The sequence below is a fragment of the Rhea americana genome, unplaced genomic scaffold (genome assembly GCF_003343005.1).
Source record: "Rhea americana isolate MKP2758 unplaced genomic scaffold, rheAme1 scaffold_139, whole genome shotgun sequence".
Classification (NCBI taxonomy): domain Eukaryota; kingdom Metazoa; phylum Chordata; class Aves; order Rheiformes; family Rheidae; genus Rhea; species Rhea americana.
The window spans coordinates 1,199,987-1,213,816 of NW_028185472.1; the positions used below are offsets into that span (position 1 = coordinate 1,199,987).

The 13,830-nt window shown below is 38.7% G+C and overlaps 1 protein-coding gene across 3 annotated transcripts in view; it reads left to right on the forward strand.

The window, feature by feature from the left end:
* The window catches only part of KMT5B (lysine methyltransferase 5B), a 29,933-nt gene that overhangs the window by 1,078 nt on the left and 15,025 nt on the right, over positions 1 to 13,830 (forward strand). The window contains exons 2-3 of one of the 3 annotated variants that reach the window (XM_085298448.1): positions 7,207 to 7,452; positions 8,285 to 8,432. In XM_085298448.1, the coding sequence (XP_085154574.1) occupies positions 7,293 to 7,452; positions 8,285 to 8,432 (308 nt within the window). In that variant the 5' untranslated portion in view covers positions 7,207 to 7,292. Of the gene's footprint in view, positions 1 to 7,206; positions 7,453 to 8,284; positions 8,433 to 13,585; positions 13,649 to 13,830 lie in introns of those variants that run through there. The other 2 variants (XM_085298449.1, XM_085298450.1) reach the window with 2 other exon arrangements.

Sequence of the window (13,830 nt, forward strand, 5' to 3'; positions counted from 1 at the left end):
AGGGGGCAGCACGGGGCCGGGAGGCGGCGGCGCCGGCAGCTCCCGCTCCCCTTCCGCCCCTGCTCGCGGCAGCGTTTCCCACTTGCTTCTCCGCTGTGGGATTTTTTTTGTCTGCCCTCCCCCCGCCCCGGTGGAGGATACTTTGGCTTTGGGGAGACGCGCCGGGAAGTTTACGCGGCCGCTCGTGGCGGTCCCGGTGCCAGGAGGTGATGACTGGAGTTCAGCTCCAGGTGGAGCCCGGCTTTCCTCTGCCTCAGCGAGAGCAGGAGTTGTGATTTTGTCCGCACCGCTTGGTTTCTAAAAGGGCCTGTTTTGAAAGGCTGCTGTGAGYTTGCTCCAATCAGATCGAAATGCCAGAAGCTTGCCTTTTTAAATGTTTTCTTTTTAAACAAAGAATGTACGCTTTTAAGGAAGGAGTAAATTGTCTGTTTACTCAGACTCTGTATCTAAAAGTTTGAAGTCTTCAACATGTCACTCTGCAAGAGTAAAAGCAGGGAGGGATGCGTTGCTATTCTGCTGAATTGTGTCCCGGTAAATGTAAGAATGTTAGGGATATAACGTGGAGTAGTTGTGTGCTGGACTGAGTTCTGCACACGGTGGCAAGTATGAGATGGTAATCTGATTAAAGTGTTCAATTGTGTAACTGTAAAAATAGTCTTTAGTGCATATGGATCAAATTATTATAGCATAAAAACTCAGATGTAGTTAAGTCCTTTTTTCATATTTTAATCAAAAATGATTTTTTTCCTTGAACTTTTTAAGGGTTCTCTGTATTTGTATGAAGATTCATTTAGAACTTAATTGTTTGAAAAGTGTGGGGGGGGTTGTTTATCTCTGTGCTGCTCTCTTATTACTAGAGCCAGACAAACATAGGAACCTCTCTGCTTTGTACCAGTTTGAGTTGACAAACTGGAAGATAAGACTTGTTTAAATGAATTCTTTAGTATATTAAATGGGTATGTGGGTGGATGTAAGGGGAAATACATCCTTGTATATTCAGTGGGAGTGCTGAACAGGATTTGTGCATACTGCTTTTGCTCTGTTAACAGCATCCTATTGTAGGACTACAGTTCCCAGTATTCTTTTCGTTTCATATAGCACTGTACTTTAATACCACAGACAGCTGTATTAACATAGTAAGTGTAAGGTCTGGTATTTCTGTACTTAACTATGAGCCTGAGGCTGTGGCTTGACAATTCAAAATATTTGGGAGCAATACAAGCACCAGTGTCCCTGACYACTTCCCCAGCCCCTCTTCTTGTTACCCCCATATCATCTTGTTGTACCATCCTTCCAACAACACTTCAAGCTGGTGGCAGGCACAGTTGAAATTAACTCTTTTCTGGTTACCTCCTCGATTTTGGTCACCACTCAGTGCTGTGTTTCCATGTGCCCGCAGGGGGAGAAGGGCACCATGGACGTGGGCACAAGCGCCCGAGGAGGCTGCAAGGCTTCTTCTGGCCTGCTGCTGAAGTGTCCCTCGAGCTGCAGTGCTGGCTGTGCCTGTCTGCTCGCAAGCGAGGCCTGCCAGATCGAGGACCTTCAGGGTGAACTCATGCAAGTTATAGTGATGAACTGTGGCAGCAGATTTCCCCTCCCTTTTGGTGGTCCTGCTGCTGCTCCACTACTGTACCCGCCCTTGCTCCAGTGCCTGCTGGATCCTTTGCTAAGTTTGTTCAGCTCATTAAACCAGCAGAAAATTATCTGCCTTTTTTTCTTGTTGGGTTAATGAGTTAAATTGGCTCACGGAGGGGTTTAGCAAGCACCAGAAGTGGAGAAGTATTTGTGTGAATTGGCAGGAGTGGCAGGAGGTTCTCTCTCTCTCTCTCTCTCTCAGAAGCAGCATGCCATTAGATTGTCTCTGCAAAAGGTTTCTAACACTGGAGTTGTGGTGGTGGTATGAAAATTGCACAGCCTTTTCGGGATGCTTTGCTTTTAGCTTGGTTCTGCCATTTATTTCGCTTCACCCTGAGCAGGCACTACAGTGGAGGAAGTGGGGGCAGGGGGAGAAGGGGCAGGAGCTGCTTCAGCACTTCTGTATGTTCTTTCCCTCTCTGCCGCTCATTTATCCTGGTACACTATTGCTTTGGTGCCTGCATTGTAATTGGATCAGTTTCCAAATTGATATGCAAAAATCATGTGGCTGCAAAAGAACAGGCACAAGAGACAAGGCTGGGATGTGCAGGCTGAGCTGTTACGACRGGATTGGAGCTGTGGTGGCCGCCCCGGTTTGGGATACCGTCACAAAACTGCATCCCAGGGCTGCGGTTCTGCAACAGTTTGAACTAACCTGAGGTAGTTTTGCCATAGTCTTGCACCTTCCCAGGTGCCTTTGTTAATCCCCATCTGATCCTGTGCTGGGGTGATTCAGGGAACTAACTAACTAAAAAGTAACACTGTAGAAAAAGTAAATGTTTCCTGTGGTTTAATTTACTGAAACGGTCATGCTAGGGTCAGACAAAACCAAGAGGGGRTTTAAAATCAAGTGGCTACAGTTAGCATCTGCAGGGGTGGGACTGCAGTAGCCCTTATCTAGGTGGCTTTTGTATGGCTGTGGAGATGCAGCCTGAACTCCAGAGTCCTTAACTGCTTTGGGACCAGCTGAGCTTTCTTTAGGATGCACCTTTGGCTCCAGACTCCCAGATCTTTTGCTTTTTGTGTGTGTAAGAACTTTTGTGCTATTGTTAGTTCTGCTTTGTTATATTGTCACTAATGATAATTCATAGTGTAAAGTAAATCATTGCATTCCTGTTTGGAGTGACACTGTGCCTTGGCTTTGCACCCTGTATGAGCCAGAAGCATTCTGTGCCTCGCCTGGTTTAATGTAGTTGTCTGAGCTGTCAAAAATAGCAACTGAAATAGGGTTTGAGGTAGTTCTGAGAAACTCCTTAGAGCTGTGCAAGTTTTCATTCTACTTTGATTTCATTGGAGTCTTTTTCTTGTATTCTCTGAAACCTACAATTTTTTATTAGTGATTTTTTTTTTCATTTTTTTGTCTGGATGCAGTGGTTGTGAAATCCTCTACAGCCTGCTGATCCTGTAGAAAAACTGTTTGCATGCTCTTAATCTGTTTCTGAGATTCAGAGGTCAGTTGTTTTTTTACAGTTGCCAATAATGAAACATTTATCTTTTTTCTTGGTACCATTGATTTGTCCAGAAAGCAGAGGATGTGATCAACCAGTCATTTGTAAAATGTTTTGGTAGTACCCTACATCTGATTTAAGCTACTATTTTGTTGAGGCAGACTTTCTGCAGCTATAGCTCAAGAACATAATTCAAGAATCGCTGCTTTAGATGACTTAAGTTTAAAAAATTAAGACAGCGCAGTTTGGAAGGGTGTCCCCTGACAGTCTGTGTATTGGAGACCATGTGAAGGGGGAGGATGACCGTGTCTGTTAGGAAAGCTTGTGATCCTAGTGCCCTTCTCCATTTTTTTGGAGAGTGATGAGCAAAATGCACTGCTTCTGTTTAGATGCTGATCTCTGGCCTTTAATAAATATATAATAAAGTTGTGTTATGGTGGACCGAAGTAAATGATGCTTGGATTTCTTGTGGTCACTGGTATTTGTGAGTTTGTACATTTCAGGGTTTTATTTATTTTACTTTGTGCAACTTCTTTTCTCTCATAACAAGACTTCACTAAGTTGATATCACAGATGAGAGCACATAACTCAAGAAGCTCAGACAGCTTTTGAGATTTGTTTTCATGGCCACAGAGTCTCTTTTCTCAAATTCATATAGCTCCATATGTACTCCCATTTTCCAGTGCAAAAGGATGCAGGCTTTTCATATGTGTTATAAATATGAATTGTAGTCTTTACTCAGTCCAGGAAGCATTTTTGAATATACGTGGCTTTGTGAATATCTGTTATGAGCAGTTTATTGATTTCTGTTTTAGTTCTTGATTGATCCTAATTAATGTTACTGAAATAAAAATAGTGCTCAGAAAGCATGTTAATAGGTTTAATAGATTTAGAAACTGATAAATGTAATTGAGTTTTCATCTTAAGAGTACTGTTGCAGTGAAACACTAAATTACTAGATGAGAGGAGCAGAATGTGATCGATCTGTTTTTTGAAACTTGAGGAAATGGGCCTGTAAAGCTTGCAGTGGTATAATAAAGGGTTAAAACCGAAGTGCAGACACTTGCATTGAAAGAAAAAAGGTCCCTTGGAAGTTTTAACTGTGCTGGTAAATTTAACAGGATAGCTAAACCTCTAGTCATAAGTGTCCCATGCATTGAGTAGTGTGTTGTAGTGGAAAAGCCCTTTAGTGGGAATTAGAGATATGAGTATGTTTCAAGTAGAACTCTTTTTYACTCTTGAATAGGAAGATGATGATTTTCACCTCTTACTCCTGCTCTCTCCATTCTTGAAGGACTTGTCTTTGCAATTTGAAGTAGAAAGTAGTTGGTATTGAGGGATGGGTAGCAAGCTTGCATCTGAAGATGTGATAAAGATCGACTGATGGTGATGATGATGGCAGGAGGAGAGGAGATACTAACTATAAAAAGAATCCTGGCTCTTGGTACCATCTCTCAAAGGCAGGCTTTGTGCGTTGGGAGAGCAGGAAGAGCAGCTGCTGGAAACGCACATGTAGTCTGGAAGTTCTCTGGGCACGTTTTACTCTTTGACCAGTGTTAGAAAATAAAAGCTAACAGTAGAGGGAGACAAAAGTTTTCTTCCTTCTGCAGATGTGCTCAGTGTTTATATCTCAGGCTGCTCAAGTCAGAAGAATAATGAATTTTTCACCAGATTTTTTTTCTAGACTTCACCAAGTGAGTTACTTTTTGGTTTTACTGTGGAGGAGTGCTTCTGTAGTCACTTATGTCAGTACATTTTGCTGCAAAAGCAAAACGTTGCGTTTTTCTAAAACTGAGTGTGGTCTGAGTATTCTTACGTGGCCTTTCCGTGTTCATTCTTAGCTTTTTTGTCATAAATGCTTTCCTTGTCATTACAATATTGTCATGCAGGAATGTCTTAGTATAAATACTGCTCACCCTCCTGAGATTTGGGCTTAGGTGTGACAGGTCCATTGCTGTCCTCATGCAGAGCGCACCTTTCTGCAGCTGAAGTATAGCTGTCATGCATGTTAGATGCTCACATAGCAGCCTTTCAGGCAACTTTCCTGCAAATAATTGCAGGCTGGTGTTCATCTCCTACAGTGGGACATCATGATAGATTTTATTTCCTGCACTGCTCTTTAATGGTGGTAGAACAACAGAGAGCTGTTATATGAACAACAGCACAGGACTACATTACAACAGGGTGTTATGGATAGTTCAGTCCTGATTTATAAGAGACCAAGATTGAATTTGGCTGAAGTCTTTAATGTAGGTTTATGTTTTGAATGCTATGTTTTATTATTATTGCACAAATGTGCAAACAGGATTTAATTACAGTATACAGAACTGTAAAATAAATTGACTGAGAAGCAGGAAGAGTCAAGCTTAACAGAGTGAGTTTGTCATCAAGTATCTGTGCAACGGTCAGTACAGATTTTCGTGGAGTAGTTGTCTTCTGAGAGAAGTTTCGGTGGAAAACTTTCTTTTTTTCCTGAAGAAAAAAGTAGAAGTCTGTCTTTATTGTTTAGTACAGATCAGGCCACAAGATTTCCAACAGTTTTTTTTGGAGAGACTCTGTAAAATTGCCTGTTTCTAGATATAGCTAAATGCAGTGAGTATTTTTTTTCCTAGCAAATATTAAGGTGACTTGGTTTTGTTTTCTGAATGTTGTAACTGGTAACTTTCTATTTTACCAGCAGGCAGAACAAATTCTGCATTCTGGTTGTCAACAAATTGTACAGTTTCGGTGCTGTTTTGTACTGTAACAAAGCCCACAGGGCCAGTAAAATAGGCACTTAAACCTGTTTTTTTGTTGAGGTGTTTAAATCTTGGTCAAAACCAATTCTTTCAGTTGCTGGCAGCAAGAGAATTCCTTGTCCACTGAAATCCTCTCAGTTCTTTTTTTCCCTATATTGAGGCCACTTTTTCTCGAGATGTTTCTGTTACGTTCTGTGAACACTCTTGCTTTAAGTAGCTTGATGACATAGATATTTAACAGAATTTGAGCATTATGCTAGTCTTAACTGATTAAAAACAGAATATCTACAGAAGTTATGAAATATATATCCTACACTGATGTTTTTTTCAAAATATCTAGTAGTTTGAATCTCTTCTGTCTGACTGAAATGTTTGTTACCTGATAACACTGTATGCTGAACATAGAAAGCTTGCTGTGGACAAAGCATTAACACCTCAGAGGAGAAAAAAAAATGTAGTTTATTTCTTTGAGAGAGCTGTAGAGAGGAGGATGGATTAAAAGCAAGTAAATGAATTATTAATGCATAAATGTAGTTGTAAAATAATTGTATAGATCAGTTGGGTTCTTTTTCTGCAAGTTACCCAGAGTGAGATGCTGCTGTGTTCAAAAAGATTGCTAGCTTGCTTATATGGTAATTATTTATGCAAAAGACATTTGGACTGCAGGCAAAAACAAGATGATGCTGGCCACTTTCATACTGTAAATTTTCTGCTCTATTTGTGACCTCACTTAGTACTGGCCCATTGAGCCAGATGCAACTTTTTTTTAAACACTGCAAAAAAATAGCTGCCAAAGAAGCCTGGGGCCTCTAGATCATGATTGAAGTTTTCTGAACCCTGAATACTAAACTAACTGATTTACTGTCTTCAGTGAGTTCTTTAATATTTCATTGTGGTTACTGTTACTTTTTAGAAGATGTTTGCGTAATGTCTATTTGCTGTAGATTCAAAACAGGTTATAGATTTTATTTAATTGTAAATATAATCTTACTTGAAAATAATCTGGTTTTGACATCACACATAGAGCTCTGTGTGTGTATATGTGTATATAAACATGGATGTGCTCACACATGCRTGTGAGTATGCACACAGATACACATGTGCATGCACATACCTGTGCAGTTTTTAAGTCYGAGCTTTTCTTGCGTGAACAATGTATCAGCATTAGAATTCTGTCTTTGCTTCTAGATCTGGTAGTAAGTTATAGAACAATAGTTTTGCTGGGTATTTGTGTCTGCAGTTGTTCCCTGTGCTAGTGCTAATGAACAACTTTCTGTTATTTCTAATGGGAATGACAATCACATTCTTATCTTTTCCTTAGAAGCTGTGTTTTGAAAATAAGTTTCCCAGTTAGTGCTAATTATTTTTAAATGTTTTACTTCCAGCAGGAATTGGAACTGAACATATTCATCCACTTCTCCAAGCCTTTTGAAAAGTGACTAAATGCAACTGGGTCAGGTTTTTTGTGGGAATGAAGTGGCTGGGAGAATCCAAGAACATGGTGGTGAATGGCAGGAGAAGTGGAAGCAAATCGTCTAATGACCACCCACAGAATCAGACCAAGTTGCAGCACACAGGAAAGGAGAATCCGAAGACTGGCAAAAATGGAGTTGAGAGAAGATCAAGCAGATGTATGCACTTATTTATGTGACTTAATGTTGTATGTGATTCATCTTACCAGTGTTTAAAGGGGGAGTTTTTAAATCGGAAAGTCAGACTTTTATCTTGTCTTAATTCTTGAAGGAAGTTATGTTCTCAGCATGTAGTTATCATCAGATAGTTTAACTATGTTTATATTAGTTGTAATAACTCACTTAGGCATATGGATCTCTTTAGTTCAAAAGTGAAGCAAATCATTGGATGTAAATTTATTTTGAACTGATCACATGCAAAATACATCACTTGCACTAGCTGAAAACTATTGTGATTGAAACAGATTACAGTTAAGATTTGAATTACCAGCCCAGTTGAATGTTTTTATAGACATAAACCTCATATTGAATTAAGTCACCTGTATTAATAGCCACTACGAAGCAGTTTTTAAGGAATATGGATTTTTATTTTCATTAGTGATTGGGGATGAAGGACTAAAGACAAATTCAGAGTGTATCTTTTATTCAGATTTTGGAAAATTGAGTTCTATATTTTCTTGGCTTTATTGTGTTTATAGGTGTGAAATTTCAGGGGCAAGCATAACTGAACTGTGTACAGTGGGAATATTTATTTGTATGTCGGGAGAACATGCTTCAAGGCACCCATAAAATAGTTTTAAAGTACTTTCTGCATTGACTATCCAATTAACCAACAAATACACAAGTGAAAAATTAACTGTGCCCATACTTCTTTATACAATTGGTTTTCCTCCTTAAGTGTTTCATTCCCTGCCCTCCATGGCAAGAAATACAGCTTGATGTTAACAGTATGCCCCGAGTGATACCTGATTTTATGCTCTTCTATTTGCAGGTAGCGGTGCTTCAGGATTTGAGGGCCAGAGTCGTTATGTGCCTTCCTCAGGAATGTCTGCCAAGGAGCTGTGTGAAAACGATGACCTAGCAACTAGTTTGGTTCTTGATCCCTATTTAGGTTTTCAGACACACAAAATGAATACTAGGTAACTTATCTTTATTCTTCTAGAAAAGAATTGATCATATTAATGTAATCAGAGGACAACTATGAAATTGCCTACATGTTTACAAAAGTCTGAAAAAATGGCAGTTTGTGAGTAGCTTCAGCCTTTAGAATGATGTTGAATTTGAGACTGGAGCTCTGAGCTCTGTAACAGCATGCATCTGTAACCCTATCATAGGTATTTCTACTAGCCTTCATGTCAAATCCTGCTGTAGAATAGAATGTTTATAATAAATAGACACTCTTGTCTCCTGACTTAAACGGTTAACTATTAGTAAGATTTAAACCATTAGCCGTTTGAAATAATACTTCAAAGACAGAAGTTAAGGGTTTGGTGTTTGGGGGAGTTTTCTGTTTATTTAATGTGCCTGATTTTTTTTTCTTCTTTTTTTTTTTTTCTTTTTAATTTTATCACATCACAAGAAGGGCTTAACCTCTTGAGCAATTCAGTCTTGGTGCCACTTGATCTCAAATTCATGTGGACCCATGCTGAAGGAATGCTACTTGGACATGTCTGTGTGTATAGATTGATTAATGTGCACACTGGGAAACTGCTTGCCAAAATTGTACATACTTTTGCACTGCTATATACCTGTCTGAATACTTCTGTCTCAAATTCAGTGTGGACTTGTGGTTTAGTTGTTGCATGCTGCTGCTTCTTTTACAGACATGCCACCAATCATAAGTATATTCTGTAGGTGCCTGTTAAGCTCTTTTTTGTGAACAAGATCTATATTGCTATGCTTAATGGAGAAGCTATATATAAATGGTAAGCTTCTAAGGACAGGAGCTGTGTGCTAATTACTGTACAAATAAATGAGAKACCTTGATCTGAGCTAGGGTTTCCATGCAGCAAATCATGGGCAACAGACTACTTACCCATTAAACCTGTTGCCATAGCTATTTGTAAAGAAGAAAAGTTTACCTGTGCAGCACAGTCACATTACCAGTGACAGTTAAGTAGATTTTGTATGTATGTAACAAGCTGATTGCTTTAAAAATGATTGCTAAATTAATTGGTGTTGTCATGTAACATAAATGGTTGCTAGTATAATCTGACAGCTTGAGGTGCACATGGAACTGCAGCAGTGTGGTCTTTATAATTGTAAAGACTTCATAAAGAGATTTTTTTTTTCCCCCCCCTAGAGTGCAGCATCCATCTTTGAGGAATGCTTGCAATCTTCCTGTTCTCTGTGTTATTGGTTACAACAGCACATTCCAGAACAGTGTCTAGATAGGTACTCTTACAGTTCAGTTATCACAGTGACTTTGTGTTTCCAGTAGTTAATTGAGCTAATTATAGATGCTCAATGTTTTTTTAGTTTCTAGTTTTTTTGTGTGAATGGTAGTCTACAGAAGTGCCTATGTAGCTAATTTTTTTTGCTGAGAAAATTATGTATTCAATATTTAATAGTTGGAGAAGCTGCTTTCATAAATGTTATGTTTTCTGCTAATACGTTTTTGACAGTAGAATACTTTTTTTGATTGCTGATTTGAAACAAAAGAATACACGAAGGCTATCATGTATTTCTTCCTTTCTCAGACTTGGAGAACAGTTACAGGCAGTCTTCAAGGACAATAGTTATTAATCTTGGAACACTATGGGAAATACTTAGGTGAGGCTTAAAAATTCTATCAGAAACACATCTTGATTCTTTTTTAATGTCCTTTTGAGAGAACTTCTGTTGTTGCAATGGATTAAAATAAACAAGAATTATGCCGACTCCTTTATCTTTTTGGTATAACAGTAACATCTACTTATTATCTTAGCTGTGTAGCTTGGATCATCTTCCTTACATCTAGTGAGATGCAATCTTTTTAGAAGCCCTGAGATTTATTGCTGCCATATGACACTGAAGGAAGGGGGAGGGTGGAGYAAATATGAAAAGACTAGACTAGCTCAAAAGCATTAGATGCTCGTACCCGAACTCAATCCTGGAGTAGTGATTAAGATTTACAGCTTGTTTATGGGCACCTCTTTCTTTAGTGTAGTAAAGGCGTATAAATATAGTTTGTCTAATAAGATGAACTTAAAACATCGTTTATGGTAGCAAGCAGAAAATATTTCTTGTTCCCTTTTTCTGATTGTTTGAAGACATACTGTGGCAATTACTGCGTGCCAGGTATTCTGTTCAGCTATTGGAAATGCATGTGAGGTTTGTATTCTTGCAACTAGTTGATGATCAGCATAAGATGATAATGAGTTACGGAAGTTAAACTTTTCCTTACCTTGGGAAGCTAAGTATATTTTTGCATGTTTGTTTTCTGTGTGAACCCTTCTTGTACTGTCTCATTCATTAGTTGAAGAGCTTGTAAAGACCTCTTGTTTTGCCCAGAGTATCTCTCTTAAAATTCTAGCAAAATAGCTATTTTATTGTTGGAGCTTCTTTCCTTTTTTTTCTTTCTCTTTCACTCTTTTCCATCTTTTGAACTGAATTTATGATCTCATGATAGAGTGGTGACAAGAACCTKGTTGCATTTTCATTTTTTCACAGAAACCATACAGAGGACTTGAAGTGTGGGATGATTTTCTTTATCTGAGGAATTGGTRTATGAGTTCTGTAAACTTTCAAGTCAGTAATGTTTGAGAGAGCTGAAAGCTCGTTCTCAATAGATTCCAATCAGATCTCCCAGTGACTTCGTCCGGTGTTCCTCTGAAATCTCTTCTTGTCACCAGGGGTTTGGTGGACTGAATAAAATGTAGGTCTGGAAACTTCTGTGGTTTTACCCAAAAGTAACTTCTGCTTTTTTCATTTTGAATTTCCAAGAGAAAGCAGATTGTTTTCAGAGCTTCTGACCCTCTTCACAAGCCATCTGGTCATTCTTCCCGCAGATCAGTAGCTCTTAGCAAAATAGTAAGATAGCAGTTAGTCCAAAAAACCCGTATGTTAGGAAGTGTTATGTTGACAAATACAGCTATTCTAAGAGGTTTTTGTCACTTGTTCAAATCCTGTTATATGAGACTTTTTTTTTTTGTAACAAAAGATATCTTCGTTGTAAGATTTACTTAGTCATACATCTGTCCTGTTTGTAAAAACAAAATCCATTRTTTTGCAAACTGTTTCCTGGACTGAAGCTCATGTAACGCTAGGGATTAAAATTTACGCTTGTAAACAGCCGAGGGCATTCTTGCACATCTTACAATCTCTTATTTTCAGGTGCATTTCTCTAGGCTGAAGAGAGTTTTGAAGTTGCATGCCATAATGGCTAGTGCATGTTTTATTGTATTACATTGAAAGGTGTTATAATTTATATTTTAAACCAGACTCTTGATTATAATACTACTGGACTGTTATCTGTCTTGCTGTTGTTTCCTAGTTCTGTAAAGCTCCCCTCAGTGCTGGGGAGCACTGAGAGCAGTTCCTGTGTTTTCTAGGTTTCCAAGTAGTTTACAAAGTGCCACAGGTTTTCTCTCCTTTTAGGAAAATCTAGATGTCTGTGCGTTTCCTAAGCCCGTATTGATGTTTTAATGATGTTGCAAACCATCAGGTGGTGGGAGTGGTTCTGCCTGATAATGTGAGACTAAATGAACAGGCTTTCCAGAGCAAACGTGACAGAATTTGGGGATGTAGCATAAGCAGTTGGAAGCTGCTTTCTCTCAATGTGGTACCAAGCACAACTGCTGGTTTTAAAGGGTAAAACACCAGTCATTCCTGATCTTGACAAGATGTGTCACCCTGTGTCCCTTAGGGTGTCCGTGTTGCAGTAAAGACATGGGCAAAGCAGCGAATGCTGTGTTCTGAATCATTTGCATTCATGGGTCTGTGCTGATTTTCCAATCTGCTCTTCAGCTGGTTTCAGAATAGGAATAATTAAAGGGCTCAGTAGTCATCTTGAGTTAATGGAATTCGGAGGTAGAAAAAGTCATTTAGTTCCTGCTAAGTGAGGTTAGCTGGCCGTGTAGATAACTTCCAGTGATCTGGTGCTGTGGAGGCACTGTGTGACAGGCACACAACCGTTCTACTTAGCAACACACTGTTTCGTACTGAAGCTTTTATCTTCTTCAGACCTGAATGTCTGTGTTCTTATTGCCCAAAATGATTTTATTTGATCACTTTGGTTTAAAATCTGCATTCTCTAATCTTTTTTATTCTTGTTTTGATGCAGTAAGTTCATTCAGTAAAGTCCTCTAATTTTGCTTTTGCTTCTTCTCCTGTCTTCTCCTTCCCGAATACACAATGGCTATGTTGGAATTACTGTGCTGCTGCTGCTGAATATTTTGCGTACAAAAAATACTACTCTTGTACAGTTTCTGTAGTTTTACTGTTAGCTGAACTTAGTGTTTCATCTCCAAAAGATGGAGTGGCTTGTACACCATGGTCATGCTAACTGCTAAATTAAATTTACCATGTGGAGTGGCAGAGTAGGAGTAAGGGAAAGTATTTTTTTTTCTCAGTATTTATTAAATCAAACAAACAGAAGAGATTTATTTGCTAATAATGTTAAGGAGAGTGAAATTGTGTGCCTGTTGAAATTTTCTTCTCTTCTAGACCATATTTGAGCTTTTACCACACTGGTGTGTGTAGTTTCTGTTCAAGAAATTTAAATAGAGATGGATTATTTTCTTCATTAAAAATGTAGTTTTAAATTTTGCCCTTCAAAAATTTAATTTTGTATAACTAGCTTTTGATAAAGGTACTCATCCTACAAGCTGCAAAAAAGATATAAAGCCAAAATTTATGTTAACTAAAGAAATTGTTTCCGTGTAGATTATAAATGGTTGATTTCTCAACTCTTGTTAAATTGTGCTGCCTTGAATGCTTAATGGCTTTGCAGTGTTAGCTTTTGTGCTGAATCTCTGATGCTAGTAAAAAGTAACATGCTATATTTCCGCAGCCACTGAAATAAAATATCTTCTAAACAAAGTGACTGTTGTTCAGAGGCCACTGGGATGCTGTGTTTTGATAAATTCACTCTTTCTAATGTTCTCCAGTCAGAATTTAAGGAATAGATTTAGCAGTATAAGTCTTTATTGTGCATTAGTGCTGTTTGTCAGATATATGCACTATGTGGAGTTCCATACTGGATCTCTTGCAGGGTCAGTTTATCCTTTTTGTTCAAACTCACTGCTGTCAGTGACTGAGCAAGGTACTGTGCTCCTGAACTTACCAGAACCTCTCCTTTAACTTCCTTTATAGGCAAGCATCTCACTGACCTTTGGCTTTATACCTTGGAGTTTCAAGATTAAGTATTCCCGAGGTAAGAGAAACCTGAGAGAGAAAGAGAGAGAGATTTGCTTCCCCAAGCCATTCTCCCAAGTCTTACTTAAAATCACCTCAGTCTGGCCCTTAAGTGGGAAAAGACCATCTTCTAGCTGATTATGAAATTACAATGGCCTTAACTTTTTTTGGATCTTGTTGACTAGGGAAAATAAATATTTT